Source organism: Aquarana catesbeiana, linkage group LG13 (assembly GCF_042186555.1).
Source record: "Aquarana catesbeiana isolate 2022-GZ linkage group LG13, ASM4218655v1, whole genome shotgun sequence".
In the NCBI taxonomy this organism is placed as follows: Eukaryota; Metazoa; Chordata; class Amphibia; order Anura; family Ranidae; genus Aquarana; species Aquarana catesbeiana.
The window spans coordinates 102169669-102195729 of NC_133336.1; the positions used below are offsets into that span (position 1 = coordinate 102169669).

At 42.5% G+C, this 26061-nt stretch overlaps 1 protein-coding gene across 2 annotated transcripts in view; it reads left to right on the forward strand.

The window, feature by feature from the left end:
• Window positions 1-26061, forward strand: part of FMN1 (formin 1) — a 482430-nt gene that overhangs the window by 152436 nt on the left and 303933 nt on the right. For both annotated transcript variants that reach the window (XM_073609885.1, XM_073609886.1), the window contains exon 3: window positions 9781-9920. In XM_073609885.1, the coding sequence (XP_073465986.1) occupies window positions 9781-9920 (140 nt within the window). The remainder of the gene's footprint in view (window positions 1-9780; window positions 9921-26061) is intronic.

Consider the following 26061-nt stretch of genomic DNA (forward strand, 5'->3'; position numbering starts at 1 on the left):
ACTTTTCAGATATTTTTGTAAAAAAATTGAAAACCATTAATCATTTTCCTTCCACTTCACAATTATGTGCCACTTTGTGTTAGTCTATCACATAAAATACATTTAAGTTTTTGGTTGTAACATGAAAAAATGTGGAAAATTTCAAGGGGTATGAATACTTTTTCAAGGCACTTTGTGTTCCTGCTTAGCTTTTCTGACAGACACTTCGATTCGAGACTATTAATTCAATTTTGGGTCTTGAGTGTTCCTGCCCTTTCGTCTCCCTATGCTCACAGTGTGCAGTATGCAAGGTCAGGCAGTTGGGCCAGCATAATCTGCAATACCTTAGGTGATCTTTAACTCTCAGCCAGGTTCACACTGATGTGTTGCGGGACACCGCGTGTAATTCACACAGCATTACATGCTGTGCGATTTGAGCCATAGATTTGTATGGCTCAAATCCCCCCACATTTGCACTAAACTCGTGCAGGACCCTTTTTTTGGCCGCACCAGAATCTGATTACATAGGTGTTGGACCGAGGCTCAAGTTGAACAGTACAGCTCAGACTAAACACAGTTAAAAATATAGTGACAGCAGATTAATAACTTCTGGTGGTATCCAAGGAGGGAGGTACGTATGTCCCAGATTCGTCGAAACATGGAATATACTGGCTGGTGTTGGTATGTATGGGAATGACATGCACTAAAATTTTACATTTTTAAAGGATAAATTCACCTTTTGCAACAGGTTATATGTGTCACTCATTCAAATTCCTCTGAATGGGAAACTACAAGTCTCGACAGCCTTTGTGGCTGTTGACTTGTAGTTTTCATTGAACTACCACGGTGCCGTTGATGGCTCCGGTAGTTCATTTATTCTTCCTGTCAGTAACTGCTTGCTCGTACGATGTACGGGCACACAGATACACTGACAGCTCTGCAGGAGACCTGCATGGTACCAGCGATCTGCTCGCTGGTGCAATGCTTTACAGTCTCCCAAAATAAAAAATCGGAGAGACAAAAATTCGCCCATGGGACTTTGAATGAGGTGTCCATGATGATCACAGGTAAATAAGATATAAAGCTGTAAAAAAAGTAGTAACAAAGTTTATTGGAATCAATATCATCCAGTACAGGTCAGGAACATAAGTGACAAATTCATAAGAACAGCAGCATAACATGATAGTCCTAAAAACATAGCCATAATGACATAACATCAGAGTATTGAGAGTACAGATATAAATGATACATCTCTAACCCAACGCGTTTCGCAAGCTCTCCTAGCTTCATCAGAGGCTGATGTGTATATCTGATGTCTGTAACAACAAGTAAAGAGTATATTGGAGCATAGGTTATGATTGGACAGGAGCATTAAGCCAGAACTAGTGATCCCATATTTGTCAGACGGTTGGCTCCAGGGGCTGACCGCAAATAAAGGGTCAGCGGAAAAATATCTCCCCCGGGAGCTGAAGGGGCCTGACCTAGGTCCTCCATGCTCTGGTCTTCGCCCCACTTCATTACTACTTTTTTACACCTTTATATCTTATTTAACTGTGATCATCATGGACACTTCATTCAAAGTCCCATGGGCGAATTTTTGTTTCTCTGTGCAATATAGGGATGGAGGTGTTTCATGTGAGGGAGCAGCTTTCAGACTTTCCTTTTTTCCAAAATAAAAAATGGTAAATGCAAATTTTTTTTTTTTTTACCTGCAAAAAAATTGGATTTTATTATTTTTTGTTAAAAGGTGAACTTATCCTTTTAACTATTGAAGAGTTATTTATGTATGCCATATGCCATGCCATGCCAGGCCATATAGGTCACCTAATGTCAATGTATTGTGAGGTCCCAAACTTAAAAGTAATTACCAACATTGCCTGTAAAGTCTATTCATGAACTTGCTGCTTAAGCATCTCTCTTGCTTTTTTATTTTTTATAAATGTAACTATATCATTGAAAGGCCAAACATTTTTCTGACTGGCCACTAGATGGAGCAAGAACACATTCATTTCCGTTGTTGAGTAGTAGTCTATGTAGGCTGAAAGGAGCCCAGTTGGCTTGTAGAGATTCAGATGCTTCTGTGCAACTAAGCTGTAGTGAAGCTGGTATTCAATTGCTTTCCATACTGTTTTTAATTTCAGCCTGCTAATAAAAGCAGGCGCTATAAGAGTGATCCCTGCAGGTTGTGACTTCAATGTGATTCGAGTGTCTTTTGATATCTTGAAGTAGAACCCAACTGTTTCAGTAGAGATTTTTCTGCTTTCTCAGATGTGCCATTAGCCACTACTTACATGCTAGCTGTGAACACCAATTTCTGACAAGGTGAAAAATTTTATTTTGTCAAACTCGCAACACTAAATATAGCAGTCTTGTGTGAAAAGCCTACTAAATTTGGCTGGAGGGTTTATTAAAAAGTATACCGAAGAGGGGGGGGGGGGGGGGGATTGGCTTTATGATGTTACTAGAAGGGGTGGATATTCTGGATAGCATTAACAGATCATTTGATATAGATATAGTATGTGTATATATATATATATATATATATATATATATGTGTGTGTGTGTGTATATAATATATATATATATATATTATATATATAACCGTTGCTTCCAAGAGACAACTCTGCACAAACACCACACCACCTTGTATACCAATTTATTCCATCACACGTTGCAGTGGCGTACTTTAGCCTTCCAAAATTGCACTGTAATCCGTGTATTTTAGAGTATTGAAGGAATTTTTCCTAAACTAAACTTGGCAGACCATTTAAACCTTTAACCACTTCAGCCCCGGAGGATTTGGCTACTCAATGACCGGAGCACTTTTTACAATTTGGCACTGCGCTGCTTTAACTGGTAATTGCGTGGTCATGCAATGCTGTACCCAAACAAAATTTGCATCCTTTTTTCCCACACACAGAGCTTTCTTTTGATGGTATTTGATTGCCTCTGCATTTTTTATTTTTTGCGTTTCGTCCCGGCCATCTCTGCCGTTCACATTCCGGGGGGTGGACAACTGGCAGGCAGATTACCTCAGTCGTCAATTATTGGGCCAAGGATATTTCAACAGATCTGTCTATGCTGGGGATCTCCAGAGGTAGATCTGACGGCATCCCGAATCAACAGGAAGATGCAGAGGTTTGTGGCCAGGTCTCGTGACCCTCTGGTGGACGCCTCAGGTGCTCTGGTCGCTCTGTGGGGGCCAGTATCATCTGACCTACCCCTTTCCTCCTCTCAAGCTTCTGATTGAGGCCGAAGGAATTCCGGTCATTCTTGTGGCCCTGGACTGGCCTCGTTGGCCCTGGTACGCGGACCTGGTGCGCCCCCTGGCAGCTGCCTCTCAGGGAGAAACTGCTATCCCAAGGGCCAATCTTCCACCCTACTTTACCATCACTGGCCTGGCTGTTGAAAGCCAAGTGTTGAAGGAATAGGGTCTTATCTGTGCCGGTGATTCCGATGCTGTTCAAAGCTAGAAATACTACTTTCAGGAAGGTATATTATAGGATATGGAAAACGTACATTTCATGGTGTGAGTCAGTGGGGTTTCACCCATGTTCCTTTTCGGTGACTCGGATTTTGACTTTTCTTCAGTGGGGCTTTGAAAAGAATTTGGCCTTGAGCACTGTCAAGGTGTCAGCCTTGAAAGAAAACCGCCAACGCTCCCTGGCTTTGCATTCCCTGGTGCGTATCTTCATTCAGGGAGTGAGACGTGTGGTTCCACTGGTGGGATCTCCCTTGCCACAGTGAGACTTGAATCTTGTACTTTCGGTTCTACAGAAGCCTCCGTTTGAAAATACTTCTGCTCGCAGGGTAGGGTGTCAGAGTTGACGGCGCTATCCTGTCGCACCCCCTACTTATTCTTAGGGACAAGGTGGTGCTTCGTCCTTGTCCTTCTTTCCTTCCAAAGTTTGTCTCTGATTTCCATTTAAATGAAGAGATCATGTTGCCCTCTTTGTCCCAGGCCGCAACATTCGAGGGAATTTGCCCTGCACACCTTAGTAGTGGTATGGGCTGTCGGGTGTATTTGGCAGCCACTGAGTCTTTTCGGTAGTCGGACTCCCTTTTCGTGATCATGGACGGACCAAAGAAGGGGCTATCTGCTTCCTCTGCGACCATTTCTAGATGGATCAGGCAGACTGTGACTATGGCCTATTTTATCAAGGGTCGGGTTCCTCCCTTCTCGGCAAAGGCACACTCGACTCGGGTGCTGAGTGCCTTCTGGGCCTTCCGTCATCAGGCATCAGTAACGCAAGTTTGCAAGGCAGCCACCTGGTCGTCGGTGCACACTTTCACAAAATTTTATAAGGTTGATGTGCTGGCATCTGCTGACGCTTCTTTTGGCCACAAGGTTCTGCAGGCTGCGGTCTGATGTTTTTTTTTCCTCATGAAGGGGTTTTTTTTTTTTTTTTTTTTTGGTCAGGTGGGCTCCAGGTTGTTCTCGCTGAGCTCCAGGTTGTCTGGTTGGCCTGGTTTTTTGTTGGCTGCCCCATCTCTCATGTTTGGCACTGCTTTGGGACATCCCTATGGTGCTGAATAAAGAAGGATGTGTCTGTCAATGAACAAATGAGAAAATAGGATTTTTGACTTACCGTAAAATCCGTTTAGTTGAGTTCATTGACAGACAGCACCCGCCCCTCTATATGGAGTTTTAATACTTCTGATACTGATTTTTACATAACTGAAGGCCTATAGCAGAGAGGGGGGTGTATATCACCTAGGACTGCCCATGGGCTTAGCCAAGTCTTTTTTCTGCCTAGTGTAGGGGGCGATATAACCCTATGAATAAAGAAGGCTGTGTCTGTCAATGAACTCAGAGAAACGGATTTTACGTCAAGTTAAAAATCCTATTTTTTTCTACATGGAGATTATGGGTGGAGTATTACAGTTAAACAATACATATCATTATTACACAACAATACAATACAGAACAATGCATATCATTTTTCTACATGGGGTTGTAGGTGGAATTTAATGTTTTACACCTAATAGGGAACATATTTAACCTGTTTCTGCTAAGAGTATGCATATAATTATTTTTCTACGTGGGGATTATGGGAGGAATATCATACTGGAACATATTTAACCCATTTTTGATAAGAATTTGCATATAATTGTTTTTCTACATGGGGATTATGGGTGGAAAATTACAGTTAAGCATACATAGGAACATATTTAACCTATTTCTGATCCATTCTCTTATCAAGAACATGTTAAATATGTTTCTTGTCAAGTGTAACCATGATATTCCATCCATAATCCCCATGTAGAAAAAAAATTACATCAATAATCTTTTCAGATACTGGTTAAATATGTTGTGTTAAGCATAGCCATGGCATCCCCCCCCCCCCCCCCCCCATAAAAACAATGTATAAAAAGAATTATTCCAATATTCTTATAAACAGTTTAAATATGTTACATAGAATGTGTAACCATGATATTCCACCCATAATACCAATGTACACAAATAATTATGTGCATATTTGTTTCAGAAATAGATTAAAAATGTTCGTTGTTAAAGCGGAGTTCCGCCGAAAAAAAAGTCAGCAGCTACAAATACTGCAGCTGCTGACTTTTAAAATCAGGGCGCCCGTGATTTCCTCAACCGAAGCCGACCTGTCCCTCAGCTCCTGGGTGCAGGCGCCAGCATCTTCAGTAAGGATATCGGGAAGTGAAGCCTTGCGGCTTCACAGCCTGGTACCCTACTGCGCATGCACGAGTCACGCTGCGCATCCTGACTGGTCCCTGCTGTCTTCTGGGACTGGTGTGTCTCCCAGAAGACCGTGGGGGGCGGAGAAGGGGCTGGACCTGGCGTTGATGGGATTCTTCGGCGATCTATCGCCGGGAATGGGAGCAAATACCTGCATTAGACAGGTATCTGCTCCCCCCTCTCCCCTGAAAGGTGCCAAATGTGAGACCTGAGGGGGGAGGAACAGGATAAGTTCCATTTTTGGGTGGAACTCCGCTTTAAGTGTTTCCATAATGTCATCCATAATCCCCATGTAGAACAATAATTATAACCATATTCCTATCATTAACAGGTCAAATATGTTATGTAGGATGTGTGATAATAACCCCCTAATTAATAATTATACCAATATTCTTATCAGACACAGGTCAAACATGGTCCTTGGCGTGTGTAACCATGATATTTCATCCATAATCCCAATGCAGAAAAACAATTATACACAATCTTTTTTAGAAACAGGATAAATATATTGCTTGTTAAGTTTTAAAGGATATCTAAAGGTCCATTTAAAATACGAAAAACAAACATGTCATACTTGCCTTCTCTGTGCAGTTGGTTTTGCACAGAGTGGCCCCGATCCTCCCCTTCTGGGGTCCCTCAGCGGCACTCCTGGGCTCCTCCTCTTCTCGAGTGCCCCATTGGAGAGTCACTCTCCCTTGGTGCACTTGTGCTCCCGTGTTCTTCTGCTGCGTCCATCGACAGACAGCAGGACTCGGCCCTACCCCTTGCTTTCGCGTCGTTGAATTTGCTTGACAGCAGCGGGAGCCAATGGCTGCGCTGCTATCAATCTATCCCATCAGGACCCAAGACACCGGCTGGAGCTGGTGTGCTCGTCCCTGTCGCTGGAAAGACTGGGTTAAGGTAAGTAAAAGGGGGGCTCTGGTGGGGCTGCTGCATCACAGGAGATTTTTACCTTAATACATAGAATGCATTAAGGTGAAAAACCTCAAGGGTTTACAACTCCTTTTAAGCCTGAGATTTCCCTCCATAATCCCCATATATAAAAGTAATTGTACCCACATTCTTATCAAAATCCGGTCAAATTTGTTTTTTGCAGGGATGCTCAATTCCTATCACCTGACAACCAGGACATGCAGTTCTGGGTGCCAGGTAAGAATTTTTTTCTTTTTTACATTTAGCCCTGCAAGCAGCAAAGTTTACAGCCGACGGTCGGCTCTCTTGTAAAAGCAATCCAAGCAGCTAACTAGTCACTTGATCGCTTTTACAAGCTGCGGGAGGGGACGTCCCTCCCCTTCTACTGCCTTCAGCGGGCTGTCCTGACACTCGATCGACCAGCCAGCACTTCCACCGGCTTATCAGATTATCAGAGGTGGACAAAGACCAGAACAGCTCTGTCCTCTATGATATAGGAAACATGAAGCGATTGGCATACATTACTTCCGGTTTCCCTGGTGCCGGTTTTAAAAATTGAAAGCATTTGTTTACACTGATTTTGGTGGGATTAAATGCTTTTAAGGGCAGAGGAGAGATCTGGTGTCTCCATAAAGAGTATCTGTCACTGCCTATGAGTCGCGTGTTCCAGCACTTAGGAAGCAGTATACTGACGGAAGCACTCAAGGGGAGTGTGGGACGTTCCGTGACACATGGCATGTTTACATTCTTTGTGACAGCAATAAAAGTGATAAAAAAATTAAATTTAAAGTGACAGTGTAAAAGAAAGTGAAATAATGAATAAAGAAATTTAAAACACCCCCACATCCCGCATGCTCATGCGCAAAGGCAAATGCACGCGTCGGTGCTGCACACACGCAAGCATCGATCAACTCACACATCTGAGGTATCACTACGAACGTCAGATCACGGACAGTAATTCTAGCACCAGACCTCTTGTGTAAATCTAAAGTGGTAACCTGTAAAGGCCTTTAAACCGTTTCCTATGGCTAATAACATTTACGTTTATGTTGCCGTTGCACCGGCATGTGCAATTTTAAAGCATGACATGTTTGGTATCTATTTACTCTGTGTAACATTATCTTTATATTTTATCAAAAATATGGTTATATATATTTTTTTAATTAAAATTAAAGTAAATTTGTTCCCAAAAAATTGCGTTTGAAAAACTTCTGTGCAAAAATACCATGTGACATAAATTGTAACACCCAGCAATTTAATCTCTAGTGCAGGGATCCTCAAACTAAGGCCCTCCAGCTGTTGCAGAACTACACATCCCATGAGGCATTGTAAAACTCTGACATTCATAGACATGATGGGAATAGTAGTTCCTGAATAACTGGAGGGCCATAGTTTGAAGCTCTAGTGCTTCTGCTTTAAAAAAATATATAATATTTGAGGCTGGGTTCACACTGCACATCAGAGCGGCTCACAGCAGGGGTCCAGTGTGTCCCCATTCACTGCCTAAGGTCTGATTTCAGCCCAAATTTTTGACTGAATTCGGATCTGAAATGGACCTGAAAATGCACAGGACCCCAGTGCAATTTGCACCGGAGCGCTCCAGAGATATGTGAGCTGGTCGCAGTCTTCTGCTATGTGAATTAGATGTGGGGAATCCCACATCCAAGTCACAACAGTGTGAACCCAACCGGGAGGGTTCTAAGAAACTTTCTAGCAAAAAATAAAAATTTAACGTTTTTAGGTTGCCATAAAACCCCTTTTGTTTTCAAAAGCCCCAGACATTCCTAAAAGCACCTCTACCTAATAAGCATAAACCCTTCATATGTTCCATCCTGGTAAAAATTATTTTCAATTGTAATGAGGGACAATGATCATAATAATCATGATATTCTCCCCATAATCTCCTTTTAGTAAAACAATTATTCCCATATTCTTATCAGAAATTGGTTAACTATATTCCTAGATATGTTTAAAATATGTTCATTGTTAGGTGTAAACTTGATATTCCACCCATAATCACCCTAAAAAACAATAACTATACCCATATTCCTATGAGAAACAGGTCAAATGTATTACATAGGATGTGTAGCTATGATATTCCGCCCATAATCCCCATGTAGAACAATATTTATACCCATATTCCTATCAAAAATAGGTTAAATATGTTCCTAGGTATGTTTAACTACAATATTCCACCCATAATCCCCATGTAGATAAATATATGCATATTCTTATCAGAAATGGGTTAAATATGTTGCTAGGTATGTTTTAACTACAATATTCCACCCATAATCCCCATGTAAAAAAAAAATATGCATATTCTTATCAGAAATAGTTTAAATATGTTCATTGTTAGGTGTCAACATGATATTCCTCCTATGATCCCCATGAAAAAAAATAATTCTACCCATATTCCCATCAAAAACAGGTCAAATGTAATTTTTCTATTACTTCTGTATAATTTACTATGATCATGTTGTACAGCTGCATATACATCAGCAAGTGAACAGTTAAACATTAGCAACTGCTTCTTGCAACATTGTATCAAGCACTGCAGGAAAATAACATTTTGAGAAACAGATCCATTACCATATACAGTATATGTGTATAAAGTACACTGACATCTAGTGAGAGTTTTGAGTATTGCAGCCAATAATCCAATCATCCCATCATCCCAATATGCAGTTTAGTATGTCCCCAAAAAAATGTCAGAATTTGCTAAGCTGTCCTGCTACAGGGGTGTTTTTCTGCCCTGAAAAAAATATGAGGACTTTGTTTTATAGTATTATCCTAAAATAAAAGCTCTATCTGGATGATTATTTTTCATTGTGGCATTTTTAATCCAATTGTAAAAATATAGGATCAAGGGGAAATGTTACTACAAGTGCACAGGTAGCTGAACTGTGCCCATTTATATGCTCTTATCTACTGGGATGGATGGCTGGAGCTTTGTTAATGCAGCTTTCAATGCTGTAACCTTTGTAATAGTCCTAAGCACTTTTCTCCCATTCATTTTTTTCTTTTAGCTGGATGGAATGATGCATTGAGGGTTTTAACCATTTTAAAGCTGTCTGAAATGGGTTTATATTATGCAATATGCCTTTCTTAGTTGACGACTTTTGCTTTTTCTTTTTCTTGATACAGTTTAAATGACCTTTTTATCCATTTTTTTACTTATCCAGGAAATGGAATTGTACGGAGACATTCTACCAGGTCACCAGTAGGCTCGCTATGTGACTTGTCTAAGTTTTCTGATACAAGATCATGGGACCAGCAAACATGGCCCAAAAGAAACCATCTCCACCTAACCCTGGAATTACATGTAAGGATTATTAAATCAGAATATAGTTTCTAATAATGTATGCTCTGAAAAGTGTGTACTACCTTTTAAAATTGAGACTCCCTTGACACCTGTTGGGTGCAATATGAGGTGGTAACTATGAACCACAACGTTGTATATGTACAGTGCCATGTATTCTGAATGACACCCTAATGCACCTGTATGCTGTAAACACACCTGCCATTCAGCACCCAGATGTGAATGTAACTTGATTTCTGAATTCTGCACATTCTGATTGCCAAAGTGCAGAGATTAACGTGTACAATAAGTTTAACAAAAATAAAGTTTGTCAAAAATTCATATTGTAATAATAGACAGCGTTCTAACTAAAGTCTATCAAAAGTTCAATTTCAAGACCCTCCAGAATGAGAAGAAAAATCCATCATGTGATGAAAATGGTGTTACTGATCCACTACCCTTATACAGTCACCAGAAATCAATGATATAAATGCATATAATATAAAAGTATTGAGTATCCACTATGAGAATCAACAGTGCGATCACTCCACCACCACATATGCACTTACAAGTACCCTATGTATACGCATGTCATAATCACAACATTTTTTGAATGGTCCACCATGCCTCCACTCTTTCCAATATAGAGCATCAAAGTCCCATCAAGGTGCAACAATAGAAGAGCTCATAAGATGTCCGCCTCTGAGGAGGCCTAACTCCTGAGGACGTGCGTGTGCACGAAATGTGTGGGAGGGTCATTAAGTGCTGCATATATGGTGGTAGAGTCATAGAACTGTTGATTCTCATGTAATGGATACTCAAGACTTCTTTTATATTATATGTGTTTATATCATTGGTAGCCGAAGATGCCCCATGTATATGTAATAGTCTACAAGTGGCATAATAATGCAAGGACAAGTCAATTTTTTTTAGTTCTTTATTATTCCAATAAAGTGAGTCAGCACGCACTGATCCTCTCCACTATAATCTCTATTTGCCATTGTTCTGAATCATTCAGGATTATCTTGGGTAAATCTTGTCCAAATCTAAAGTAAATATTTTATGATTAATATGCAGTGTGAGATTGACTCTTACCTTTTTGATTGCTTTTTGTGATGTGCTAAGAAGATTGGGACTTTGGCTTTTTTTTTTTTTTTTTTTTGTGTGTTTTTTTTTTTTTTTTTTCTTTTTCTTTTTCTTTTGATTTAGTTGGTGTAAAAACCAAATGAGATGCTTATATTTTGTTGTCTGCTTGATATTGCCAGAAGTATAGTCACAACAGCACAAGTTTATTCATGCAGAACTAGCAATGTCCTTCATTATCTGTTGTGATAACGCATAGCTTTATATCTGTCCAGCTATCACAGTTCAGAGTTCTTCTCAACATTAAAGCCATTATTTTATCAACAGATCGGGCAATGACACAGAACTTGGAATTTTAGCACCATGTTTACCTGCATCCTAAATTACTTCACTGAGTCCTGGTGTCAAAATGCCCTGTTGGAAATATGCAGAGGAGGCCTTGAAGCAAAGTTTTGCTGGTGAATGTGTTAGCTGCACACTGGCTGAATAGTTGAAGGAGAGGCAGGCAGGTTTTTTCCTCTGTGTGTAACCCAAGGTTCACTGTCTCTTATATGGTCACAGTGGGATGAGGATCATCACGTCTGTCTAGGATTTTGTCAGCACAGGAATCACAACTGAGATGCGGTATAGATTGTGGCATATGTTGATAGACGGGGATTAAGGAGGCATGATCGTGTGCTTATAAACGCCAGACATGTAAATATGGCTCTAAACCCATCTGTTGCAAGCTGGTCGTACTAGTGACGATGCAAAAGCCATGAATTTTGTTTTCCTCTGACCTAGATTTCATTTTCTTATGTAATGTGACTAATATTTTTTTATAAATCCTTTATTTTTCAAAATCTTGATTTTAAAAAAAAAAAACAGGAACCAAAAGAAAATGGTGTTACAAGTGTAATCATAGCTCTATACAGAACCAAGACATAACAAAGTGGTATCGGAGTACAATAAACCATTTGTCAACTCATGTTGTCAAGTCTTGCTGTATGTCTTCCCACTCTCACTGGGAACATGAGCAGTTAAGTTCCCTAGGTTATATATACTAATTACAATATGTGATCTAGATGCACACGACTGGCTCAACTAAATTAACACATTTCACCCATAATCCATAATATATAGTAGCAAAAGGCAAGTGGGTCCTTTTAAAACTCCCAGAAGGGACCTTTCCGTGTAAACCTCAGGGGGATGAGAGCAGTATTGAGATGGAGGAGAAAAAACAAAGCGGTGGGGCTGAAAGAGGAAGCGGAAGTGAATGCAGGGGCTTGAGAGAGGAGATGGACACCTCAAAGACTTGCCCCTCAAAGACTTGCCCACAGGAGGACCAGTAAAACCAAGTCTGTCCACCTTGATCTTCTCTGTGATTCAAGATAGCCAAGATGTCTTTAATAGTTTTATTCTCCTTAACTCTGGAAAGCTCTTTCCTAATGGGAGGCGGTATTGGCTGCTTCCAGTATACAGGAATACACGATTTAGGGGAATTCAGTAGATGTATCGAGTGCATGTTTATACCTGTTTGCTGATAGACATGGCGGTGGAGAAAGGCCATGGGATCACCTCAGATAAATTTTGGTCAATTTGAAAATATTTAACAGCTGGTTCCATAAATTATGCATGAGTGGGTAACTCCAAAATATATGTAATTTAAGCTTTAAAGCTATCATAATATATAGTATCTCACAAGTGAGTACACCCCTCACATTTTTGTAAATATTTTATTATATCTTTTCACGTGACAACACTGAAGAAATTACACTTTGCTACAATGTAAAGTAGTGAGTGTACAGCTTGTATAAGTACCGGTTCACACAGGGGCGGCACGACTTGCAGGTCGCTTCACCCAGGCCTTCTGCACACGAATTCGGCGGCGACTTGCAAAACGACTTCTGTATAGAAGTCAATGCAAGTCGCCCCAAAAATACTACAGGAACCTTTTGCTAAGTCGGAGCGACTTGCGTCGCTCCTATTAGAACGGTTCCATTGTACAGAACGGGTGGCGACTTGTCAGGCGGCTAGGTCGCCTGACAAGTCGCCCCTGTGTGAACCGGCAGTAACAGTGTAAATTTGCTGTCCCCTCAAAATAACTCAACACACAGCTATTGTCTAAACCGCTGGCAACAAAAGTGAGTACACCCCTAAGTAAAAGTCCAAATTGGGCCCAATTAGCCTTTTTCCCTCCTCAGTTTTATGTGACAAGGTCTCAGGTGTGACTGGGGAGCAGTTGTGTTAAATTTGGTGTTATCATTTTCACTCTCTCATACTGGTCACTGGCAAAGAACTCTGAGGATCTGAAAAAAAATTATGTAGAGAAACAAAGATAGCCTAGGCCAGTGATGGCGTACCTATGGCACGCGCGCCACAGCTGGCACGCAGAGCCTTCTGTGAGCACACGAGCACGCACTGACTGGCCATCACTTTCACATCACCTCCCACAAAATCCTATATGCAAGCAAGCTTTCATATCAGCCTTGCTCTGTGCTCTCCCCTCTCTGTGCTCTCCAGCACCCCCTGCTGGATGCTCAGGGAAGCGAGAGAAAGCCAAACAAGGCAAAAAAGCATCTTTTCTGTCCTGTGCCCCATCTGCCCTTGGCAGCCTCCAATCTCCGGGTGAAGACAGACCGGGAGGAAAGAGTGAGTACTCCGCCAAGACTTCCAGTTGTCCTTGTGGGGGAAAACAAGGACAACAATCCAGAGCCAAGATGGTAAAGGCTAATCTCTGGTGAAGCGGGCATCCGTGGAGCGGCACACAAGGGCATCAGGAAAGCTGGAGGCACTGAAAACCTGCCGCGGGAGCCCAAGAAGAGCAAAGCCAAGAAAGTGGCTTTGAAGAAGCAGGTAAAGGAGGATGATGTGCTAAAGCTGGGCGCCGGATCTACTTTATCTGACAGCAGAGTGTCAGCCCTGAGGAGATTTCCAAACTTCTGCTGGACTCCTAGTGAGTATTTACACAAATATATACAGAACTTGATGAGTGTGCTGTGATGTCAGGGGGTGAACATGGGACACATCAGAAATCATTGGTCTGTGTCATGAGGAGGAGCAGTGATCTGATTACAGCTATGTATTATGCCAATCCTCCAAACACCATATAAAAAGGATAGACAATGTTGTCACCCTAAAAAACATACTCAAGGGCCCAGGCACCATACACATGGTGTATGTCAAACATGCACAGCATAGTCAAAGATGGTTACAAAACCGTTTAATAAAATAAAACCTCAGTATTCAGGTTTGAACACAGGTTTGGCACTTTAAAATTAGTTGGTTTTGTGAAGTGGTTTGGGCACTCTGGCTCAAAAAGGTTTGCCATCACTGGCCTACACCGATCCTTCACCGCTCGAAAGATGCTGCTTGCATGAGTTTTAACGTCCTGCAAGCGCACCGCTCCAGTGTGAAAGCACTTGGGCTTTCACACTGGAGACAGGAGCGGCGCTTTACAGGTGCTATGCAGGTGCTATTTTTAGCGCTATATCGCCTGTAAAGCGCCTCAGTGTGAAAGGGGTCTTAGAGTCTACAAGCTATGGTGCCAATCTCTGAAAATTTATCACACCTGATCACTCCTTATGTACTGAAGGCCTATCTCATTTCTTGAGACACTAACAAGTCAGGAAAGTACAAATACCCCCAAATGACCCCTTTTTGGAAAGTAGACATTCCAAAGTATTAAGTAAGTAGCATGGTGAGTTGTAATTTTTTTCCCACAATTCTTTGCAAAATGAAGATGTATGTTTTTTTTTTTTTTCATAATTACCAGATTATAGCATATGCATACTATAAATTACACCCCAAAATACATTCTGTACATTCTGCTGCTCCTGAGTATGGCAATACCACATGTGTGAGACTTTTACACAGCCTGGCCACATACAGAGGCCCAACATCCAAGTAGCACCATCAGGCGTTCTAGGAGCATAAATTACACACATTTTTTCCTGACAACTTATCACACTTTTGGAGGCCCTGGAGCACCAGGACAATGGAAATGCCCACAAAATGACCCCATTTTGGAAAGCAAACACCCCAATGTATAATCTGAGGCATAACGAGTCTTTTGAACGGTTCATTTTTTTCCAGATTTTTTGGGAAAATGTGGGAAGAAAATGAACACTTCTTTTTTTTTATTTTTTTTTTTTTAGACAGTTGTCCATTTATAAGATATTTCAACACATAGCATTTACATAGCATAAATGACACCCCAACATACATTCTGCTACTCCTCCTGAGTATGGTGATACCATATGTGTGAGACTTTTTTTTTTTACACAGGTTGGCCACATACAGAGGCCCAACATCTAAGTAGCACCATCAGGCATTCTAGGAGCATAAATTGCATATATAATTTCCTGGCAACCTATCATTTTTGAAGCTCCTTCATATTTCTTACACATCATGTACATACCAAGAATTACAAGCCAAAATAAATTCTATTGCAGAAATGGTAAAAAAAAAAAAAGTATTACCTGTGCTTTTAGTAGTGTCCACAGAGGAGCGCACTGGTCCAGGCATCAGGCAGGGATGTGCTTAGCAACAGAAAATTCAAAGTGTGGCGCTATAAGCTTCGTAAATATATGTGATGAATAAATATATCAAAATAATATAGAAATTATATAAAAATTAGTAACTTCAGAAAAACTCCTCAGTGTGAACCATAGTGTGCCAAGTAAGCAAATCTGACAGTGACTATTGAACAAAGCAGTAACACTTATATACATTCACCACTTCGAATGGTAAGTGAAAAAACACCAAAAATCATATATAGAGTCCATATCAAAATAACTGAAATATTTGTGAAAAGAACAAAAAGTCTGTGGTAACAGTGCATAGGCGATGATGGACAGATGTCTCCCGAACGTGCAGAGGGATTGTTAGACCCAACCTGGCAGGTAAGTGGACCGTGGGGAGACCAAAAGTGCACGGAAGATTAAAACCAGTGCCAGGACCGTCACCAGAAATTGTGGAGGCTTACCAGAATTAGTGGCCTGAAATGGCATATGCCATACAGGTCAAAAAAGCTTGATGACCAACAGGTCTGGATATTTTATCTGGTCAGATGTCATCACCACACGATAAGGGGGAAATAACAGCACGGCTTCCTCATCAATAGATCCACCACCATAAGCCAAGCGAACAATTCGTATTGCATGTGAGGAGTAAAAAACACTCACATAGCGTGATAACGTTTAAAATGGATTTATTAAAAATTAAATAGAAACAAACTCACATTTTCAGAAGATAAGAAACAGCATGTAAATCGTATAGCGGCAGTCGTGAGGGGTCCAGGCAGCAGGCAGGAATATTGTCTATAGTCAGCACAAGGATATTGTCAGCACAGCCAAAGCATTTGTTCATAGAAATTGTACAGGCAGAGACAGCCAGCACAGCCATAATATTGGTCCTGGTACACTGTTAACTGCATACACATTATTGTACTGTTCTCCAGCCCTTCATAAACATACTGCCTCTTGCTACAGCTAATTATTTGCATGGTCCAGGTAGCAGGCAGAGGTGTGGTCCTTATATGCGGCAGGCAGAGGCATGATGGCAGTAAGTCAGCAGCAGGCTGAGGGCTGCAATCAGGTAAGACCTGTGCACAGGGGTAGAAGCTTCACCCACCCAAATCTCCGGACTCCAGACCCAAATGCAGAAATAACGAAACCCAGAGTAAACAAAAAAAAATGTTTTCTCCATCTGGAAAAACAATTCTGGAGGCCCTCACATATGTGAGACCCCTGTGTACTACAGTAGCAGGGCAACAGATCAGTCTTAGCGGTAGGCAAAAGCATAGTCCATAAAACAGGCCAGGGTCTGTTAATATGCTAGCAGTCCAAGTGGTAGGCAGAGGCATAGTCAAAAAACAGGCCAGGGTCAGTTCATGTGGAAGGCAGTGGCATGGTTATTTGAGGAAGCATGGAAAATGGTCAGCACAGATGGTGAAAATGGGGAAATGGTTAAAAATATGGGCCAATATTTTAGGGATATGTGATAAAGTTGGAAGCATTCGCCAATGCAAAAGCTAGGTTGGGAGAGACACTGGGGACAATGGTAGCTGGTATCTCCTCGAAATACTCTTCTGCTGCTCACGCGACATATTTATTTTTTGCCGTCTTCGGCCTGCTTTTAGATGGTGGAATGTTGTACGGGAAGTGGTGCTCATGAAGTCGGCTAACTGCATCAGAGCGAAGGTCTTCTTGGGGAGGGGGGGTCTTTGTTGATAGATGGACATGACAACTTCTTCAATGAATTTTAGGAAGGGGATGGGGCTTTCTGTGGATTTTGTGTAGACTATGTAGGAATTATAAATGGCCAAATGGATGAGCTAAATTGCTACCTTCTTGTACCAGAAATGGGAACTCATTATTGACAAATAGGACTGAATCATTTGATCATTAAAAAACAAAGCCCCCCCTTCATGTAGAGATTGTAATTTTGGACAGAACAAATGTTGGGTTTTCAGTGGGACCTCGTCGTCTTTGAACCTCATTTGTAGTGTTATCGTGGGTGGTGGACATCATGTGCACATTCCTGTTATCCTTCCACCTCAAGGCCAGCACTTCGTTGCATCTCCATGTCGCTCTTTCCCTCCTTTGCAGCTTTTTGTTTACTATGGATTGTGGGAAGCCCTTCCTATTCTTTCTGGAGGTTCCGCAGGCCAGGGTTTTTGCGATGTGTAAGTGTTTGAAAAGGGGCAGGCTGATGTAGAAGTTATCAAGGTATATGTGATATCCTTTGTTCAGAAGTGGGTATGCCAGGTCCCATACAATTTTTCCAGTTGTGCCCATGTAGGCTGGGCACTTGGGGCTGGAGCTGGGAATCTCTTCCTTCGTATATGCGGAACGCATACAGATATTCTGTGACTCTCTCAAAGCTTGTAAAATTTTACTCCGTATCTGGTCCTTTTGCTAGGAATGTGTTGTTTTATTCCTAGTTGGCCTGAAAAGGGTACCATGGACTCCTCTACACATATATGTTGATCAGGGGACAAAGAGTTCTGCAAATTTATGAGTGGGCAAAATTTATATACAGTGCCTTGCAAAAGTATTTACCCCCCTTGGCCTTTTTCTTGTTTTGTTGCCTCACAATCTGGAATTAACATGGATTGTTTGAGGATTTGTATCATTTCATTTACAGAACATGCCCACAACTTTGAAGATGTGTGTTTTTTTTTTATTGTGAAGCAAACCACAAATAGGACAAAATAACAGAAAAGTCAATGTGCATAACTATTCACCCCCCTAAAGTCAATACTTTGTAGAGCCAACTTTTGCGGCTATCACAGCTCTAAGTTGCTTTGGATAAGTCTCTGAGCTTGCCACATCTTACCACTGGGATTTTTGCCCATTCCTCCTTGCGAAACTGCTCCAGAGTGGTACAGGTTTTGCTCAAGAATATCCCTGTATTTAGCACTATCCCTCTTTCCCTCAACTCTGACCAGTTTCCCAGTCCCGACTGCTGAAAAACATCCCCACAACATGATGCTGCCACCCCCGTGTTTCACTGTGGGGATGGTGTTCTTTGGGTGATGTGATGTGTTGGGTTTGCGCCAGACATAGCTTTTTCTTTGATGGCCAAAAAGTTCCATTTTAGTCTCATCAGACCAGAGCACCTTTCTCCATACATTTTGGGAGTCTCCCACATGCCTTTTCGCAAACTCAAAATGTGCCATTTTGTTTCTGTTGAAAGTAATGGCTTTCTTCTGGCCAGTCTGCCATAAAGCCCAACTCTATGGCGCGTGCGGTTTGTCGTCCTATGTACAGATACTCCAGTCTCTGCTGTGGAACTCTGCAGCTCCTCCAGGGTTACCTTATGTCTCTGTGCTGCCTCTCTGACGTCCTCCTTGCCCAGTCCATGAGTTTTGGTGTGTGGCCGTCTCTTGGCAGGTTTGCTGTTGTGCCATGTTCTTTCCATTTGGCTCTGATAGATTTGATGGTGCTCCTAGGGATCATTAAAGATTTGTTTTTGTTTTTTGTTTTTTTGGTTTTTATAACCTACCTCTGACTTGTACTTCTCAACAACATTGTCCCTTACTTGTTTGTAGAGTTCCTTGGTCTTCATGGCAGCGTTTGGTTAGTGGTGCTTCTTGTTTAGGTGTTGCAGCCACTGGGGCCTTTCAAAAAGGTGTGTGTATATGTAATGACAGATTATGGGATACTTAGATTGCACACAGGTGGACATCATTTCACTAATTATGTGACTTCTGAAGGTAATTGGTTGCACCAGAGCTTTTTATGGGCTTCAAAACAAAGGGGGTGAATACTTACGCACATGACAATTTATCAGTTTTTTATTTCTGAAAAATAGTTTTATGTATATTTTTCTAATTTTACTTCACCAACTAAAACTATTGTGTTCTGATTCATAACATATAATTCAGATTAAAAAAAAACATTGCACTAAAGGCTGTAATGTAACAAAATAGGTAAAAAGCCAAGGTGGGTAAATACTTTTGCAAGGCACTGTAACTTATCGTAATTTGGATGATTGCGATATCGTAATTTGGATGATTGCAAGCCCCATGTTTATGGTAAGGCCCATAAACAATTTTTAAACTCCTCCCAAATTCAGATCTCTCCACTCAAACCGATGGGCATATGATGATTGGGGGTTATTGGCAATATACTGCTGGGCATTTAAATTGGTCTGGTCCACAATGAATTGCAGCAAAGTGTTGGGCAAAAACATATAAAAGCAATCCATCTCTGTGAACATTTGAGTGTTGGCCTGCACACCTGGCTGTGCTGTGAAAGGGGGAATAATTGGTGATCCCGAGTCGGAAGGCAGCCATGTTAGGTTGGCAGGACCATCTGGAATGTATGTAGCGGCCCTGGCTCTTGGGGGAAGTGTGACAATCCAGTAGTTGGGGGATTTGAATCTCCTCTGCTGGTACTTGGGCGTGATGTGGCAGCACTGGTACTGGGCCTGGGCATTTTTTCCTGGGCCTTATCGCTGGCGCCATCGCTGGTACTGGGCCTGGGAATATAATCCTGGTTGCTGGCGGCTGCCTGGTTTCCGGATCATGCCCTTTTAGGAGGGACCCATTCCTTCTCCAAATAATTTGCCGATCCACTACTCTCGATCGGTTAAAATGCCGAATTTGATTTGGAATCTGATGCTCTCATCAGTCATGGAGAGGATCTGGAATGCCTCCTCACTGCTGTATACTCTTTTGGACATGACACTGATGGCTGTGTGACGGGTGGCAGGTGGCGTTCACCGATGGGTGATGGTGTGACGGGCGATGGTCACTGATGGGTGACAGGCCTCGGTCACGGATGGGTGCACCGCTGACTGTCATTGATGGCAGTCTCTTATGTGACAGGTGCACTTTAAGGGGGTGACTGTTGGGTGACAGGGGACAATGGGGGGGGGGGGGGGCGATGTGACAGACACTACTGAACACAGATCTGTAACTCGCTGCTCCTGGATCTTCTCTCCTCATACTGGAAATAGTTTGTGAGGAGGGAAGAGGCGGTAACAGTTACCAGTCTGTGTTTATATTTAGTGATGGGCTGTGAATGGATCACAACCAATCACGTGGTTGACAGCTGCCGGCCAATGGCTATTTACCAGTGTCAGTGACCAGCAGTGTTCCCGGGAACGTGCCGCCACCGACGTGCACGCGCAGCATGATCATGCGCCCCGTGTGAAAGAGGGAAGTACCATCTGTGATCGGCCGTGACTTCATCGCGGTCGATCACGTGGTAAACAGCCATGCCTAATGGCTGTTCACCCCATCTGTGACGAGCGGTGTCTTTGTGGCACGCTGCCACTGACAGTACTGGGCTGAGCGCACATGATCACGCGCATGCCCTGTTTTAAATGGACGGACATCATATGACACCCACCCAGAACGAGAGCCGCACCGCCCAGCCGTCATGACGGTGGGCGGCAAGTGGTTAGTCGATTTCCATGTTTCCTGCAACTTGAAATTGTTTGGACCAAGCTGGACCAGCATTGTGTACTGTATATAGCTGAACCTCTGCTGGAGGTTTCAACGACAGGAAGACTATGGAGTTGAATTACGAAAACTGGAATGGGCAAAATCTGGTGCAGCTCTGCATAGAAACTAACCAGATTCCAGGTTTTTGTCACTGCTTAAAAGAGAAGGTGTTTTTTTTTTTTTTTTTTTATTTATACTTACCTAGGTGGATGCTGCATCTGTCCCCCGGCACCTCTAACACTGAGAATCGAGTGATCAAATCGCCGATCACTCGGTTCACACAGCTCCCCAAGCAGAGAGCTAGTGAAGGTCAGTCACCAAACTCTACTCTTCCCCCTCCTTGCTCACTGGAGCACTGGGCTGGAGGGAGCAGGAGTGGCCACCTCAGGCTCTCAGTGGCTCACTGAGAGCCTGAGCCGGATGTCAGTTCAGGTATCTGGGCGGATCCTAACTCCATGTTCGTGATGATGCCGAGCCTGGACTGACGTACGTCAGCAGAGAGCGGACTTCAGCTGAAAACGGGTCACAGGAGTGCAAAACTAACTGCACTCTTGTAATCCATAGGGGAAGTACAGCCAAACAAGCTTTGGCTGTACTTCTCCTTTTAATTGAACAAGCTGAAATTGGCTTGTTTGGCTACCATGTCATAAAAGAAGATATACAGTGCCTTGAAAAAGTATTCCTACCCTTTGAAATTGTCCACGTTTTGTCATGTTACAACCAAAAACATAAATGTATTTTATTTGGATTTTATACGATAGGCCAACACAAAGTACCACATAATTGTGAAGTGGAAGGAAAATAAATGGTTTTCTAAATTTTTTTACAAACATTTGAAAAGTGTGGTGTGAGTTTGTATTCAGCCCCCCCCCCCCCCGAATCAATACTTTGTAGAACCACTGCAAGTCTTTTTGGGTATGTCTCTACCAGCTTTGCACATCTAGAGTGACATTTTTGCCCATTCTTCTGTGCGAAAATAGCTCAAGCTATTTCAGATTGGATGGAAAGCGTCTGTGAACAGCAATTTTCAAGTCTTGCCACATATTCTAAATTGGATTTAAGTCTGGACTTGGCTCCATCCATCTTCCCATCAACTCTGACCAGCTTCCCTGTACCTGCTGAAGAAAAGCATCCCCACAACATGATGCTGCCACCGCCATGTTTTACAGTGGGGATGGTATGTTCAGGGTGATGTGCAGTGTTAGTTTTCCGCCACTTATAGCATTTTGCTTTTAGGCCAAAAAGTTAAATTTTGGTCTCATCTGACCAGAGCACCTTCTTCCACATGTTTGCCGTGTACCCCACATGGCTTCTCGCAAACTGCAAACAGGACATCTTTTGGCTTGCTTTCAACAATGGCTTTTTTCTGGCCACTCTTCCATAAAGGCCAGATTTGTGGAGTGCACGACTAAGAGTGCTTTCACACTGAAAGCACCGGCCATTAGCACTAAAGTGCCGCTTGTATAGTTGATTTTTGGCCGATGGGCGCTTTTAACCCAAAGGGTTAAAAACTCAGTTTTGCAGAGCTTTCAAAGTTTTTTCAAGGACCTATCCAGTTACTTTCTCCTTATCTTTCTTCCTTGAGGGGTGTTTCTTTTTTTTTTTTTTTTTTTTCCTTACTCCTTTTTTTCTTCTCTCTCTGTCCCTCCTGTTCTCTTGTTACCCAACAGTTCGTACAGTTCTGTTTTAGTCCCTGGCGTGGCTGGTCTACCCTCCACCCCACTTATTGATGCAGTTCATTCAGGAAAATCTCAAGACGTGGGATCTCAAACCTCTCTTGGTATGTGTGTGCAAGCAGTACAGATATTCCTTCCCAACTAATCCTTATAAACTCTGACGTTTGTTTCTGACCTTTGTGTGGAACAAAAAGGCTAAAGGATAGGTCTCTTAGACCTGCAGAAGTATTATTGGGCAGGTCAGTTGACAAGGGTGGTCGACTGGACCAATCATGCCTCTCGCTAGGACTGGGTCAGACTGGAACAAACATTTTTGAAGGCCCCAATCCATGCAGTTCTATTGCTAAAAGCTGCACATTGTAAGATTCCGCACGTCACCCACTGCTTGATCTTTGCCACCTTGATATGTTTCAGAATGGCCTGTGCATTACATCTGATCTCTATGGTTCCAGGACCTCTGAACCCGCTTCATATGAACTTGGATTTTGTCTCTGGCATGCAGCCGTCCTTTCTACACACCGCTTGGAGGTACTCACAGCACGTACCTACCAATTTTTCCATTTTCTATCCTTTGTATATAGCTTGGGCTTCCTTTGAGAGCTTCCCTTCTCGTCTGTCAACTTCTGAATGTAGGTAGCAAATGTCACCATCACTAAAACGTAGCCATGTGTGGATAAGAAGGGATTACAGTAACGTGGGGCCTGGATCCAGTGCAGCTGGACGACAGCCATAGCTGGAGGATATGGATAAAACATTGTGCAACAAAATGATCCAGTGCTCGATGGGCTGACAGGGAAGGTAGTCTCACAACAGGCAGCGGAATGTAAACATGAATAATTTATTCAATAATACACATATGAACCAATCCTGTTGTCAATGCAAGAAGAGGTGGGGAGAGATGAAAGGGAAAGTAATTAGCTTGCGGTGTCACTGGAGGTCCTCAAAGCAGGGGGGGGGGGCTGACGGCATCTAGGTGTGGGGGAGAACCTTCACAGCAGGGGAGGTGCCAATGTCCCTGCTGCGCTCAGCCGAATGGGAGACCCACTCACCGGCATGTGGAGGACAGTTGGGCGTGCTGGAAGAGGAGGAGGCGGCGGCAACGGTCAGCAGGAAGATGGAATTCCGTGCTTCACATGTCAGATGCCAGACCAGCTGGCTTGCTGACAAGAGGTGGGAAGGTGCCGTGATCGGCGGATGGATCCGAGCCGCTCTCTCCTGGTGGAACTGAACACACTTGTGGCTGCTCACTGCTGGGTAGGAGTGTCCTGAAAGGCTGCAACATCCGGGGGGATGGAACCAGAGTTGGGTTGGCTGGTGCGGATGGCGGTCAGCGCTGGTGGAAGCTTTGGTGACTGAATCTACTCGAGGACTAGTGTGACCCACAAGCTTCTCGGTTGCTGTGACTTTTCTACATACCGCTTGGATGTACTCACAAGCACGTACCTACCAATTTTTCCATCGTCCATCCTTTGTATATAGCTTGGACTTCCTTTGAGAACTGCCCTTCTCGTCTGTCAACTTCTGGACATACCCACAGTAAAATGATTAATAAAAAAAAACTTTTAAAGCGCCCCGTCCCACCGAGCTCGCGTGCAGAAGCAAACGCATACGCATAAGCGTAACATTATCTTTCACAATAAAAATAAAATTTGGCTAACTTTACTGTTGTCTTATATTTTTTTTAAATTAAAAGTGTGTTTTTTCCCAAAAAAGTGTGCTTGTAAGACCTCTGCGCAAATACGGTGTGACATAAAGTATTGCAACAGCCATTTTATTCTCTTGGATGTTAGAATCCCCAAACATTATATATATTTTTTTTCTAAGTAATTTTCTATTAAAAAAAAAACTCTTTTTAACTTGTAAACACCAAATCTCAGAGGCTCAGTCCTTATGTGGTTAACTAACTTGATGGTAGTGATGTTTTGCGGCCACTTAATAAATTGGTAGCGAAATAAAATTTGTCTAATAAATTATTTTTTCAATATTTACAGCTACGGCATGCTTTGCAGAGCCAAGCAAAGACTTTTTTTATTAAAATATAATCCTTCATCAATTCTAGCTTTGGCAGTAACGCCAAGATCTGCTAAACAGGGACTCATAGGAAATATATACTCTTCTATATAAATAATAGGTAGAATCAGTTCAGAAGAGGGTAGTTTTGGACGGTGGCATAGAGATCTAGAGACACTTAGTGACGAGGAATGGGGGCAAGTTTTGAAAAATGTATTTAATGTATCTTTATCCTCTACACACTGTTTGACTCAATTATTTATTATCCATAGAGCCCACTATACTCCGTTGTAATTGCTTTACCCCAGGAGTACAATTTTATCAAATTGTCCAAGATGCAATACTGGTACAGGTACATATGCTGTGGCGATGTCCCAAATTGCACCGCTACTGGGAGTCTGTATTTGATATTTTAAATTTCATGTGTTCTACACAAGTACAGCCTGATCCAAAAATTGTATTGCTAGGGATATCGGAAGATGTTCTCCCAGTTGAAGTGCATGTGATGTGGTTGAGAACTATGTTTATGGCTCGTAAACTTATACTTCAAAAATGGATATCAAAATATCCACCAATGATAGCTCAATGGATCAAAGCAATTAATCTAAAACTAAAGGAACTGACAAACATAGGAGATGCTCTAAAAAAATGTAAAGATCTGGCATTGGTTGTTAGTCTCCAGTCTGCTTGAGTATTAAAAATATGGAAAAATTAATAGAGATATAATCCTGGAGGGATGGAAATTTTTTGGACCGTTACTGATTAAAATTTTCGTGTTTTGATTAATCGATTTTTTTTTTTTTTTAATCGATCGACTAATTTTGATTAACTATATTACACATACAGATCCAACTACTTTTAGCTGATTTAGCACCGTTGTTATGGCAACGGCCAAAGCCGGACATAGCAGGGCATGGCTAGGACGTCACACGTCATAAACTCAGCCGCACCGTGCCCATAATCGCAGCCTCACCGTGCCCATAATCGCAGCCTCACCGTGCCCATAATCGCAGCCTCACCATGCCCATGATCGCTGTCTCACCGTGCCCATGATCGCTGTCTCACCGTGCCCATGATCGCTGTCTCACCGTGCCCATGATCGCTGTCTCACCGTGCCCATGATCGCAGCCTCACCGTGCCCATGATCGCAGCCTCACTGTAGTCAGTGCCTGGATTACACAGTAGAGCGGGCATCTCCCGCTGTGTGTCTCAGAGCTGAGTGTGAAAACTTTGGCCGCGCTGTGAGAAAAGTCCCGCCCTCCTCCTAGATCAGCTCGTGTGATAGACAGAAAACTGCGGGTCTTTTCTCACAGCACTGCCAAAGTTTTCACACTCAGCTTGGAGACGCACAGCGGGAGATGCCCGCAGACTGTGTATGACATATAGTGGAGGAGGAGGGAGCGGAGCACTGCGCTGCAGCCATAGCTTGGCCCAAAGCGGCCCCAGGGCAGGCAGCCTA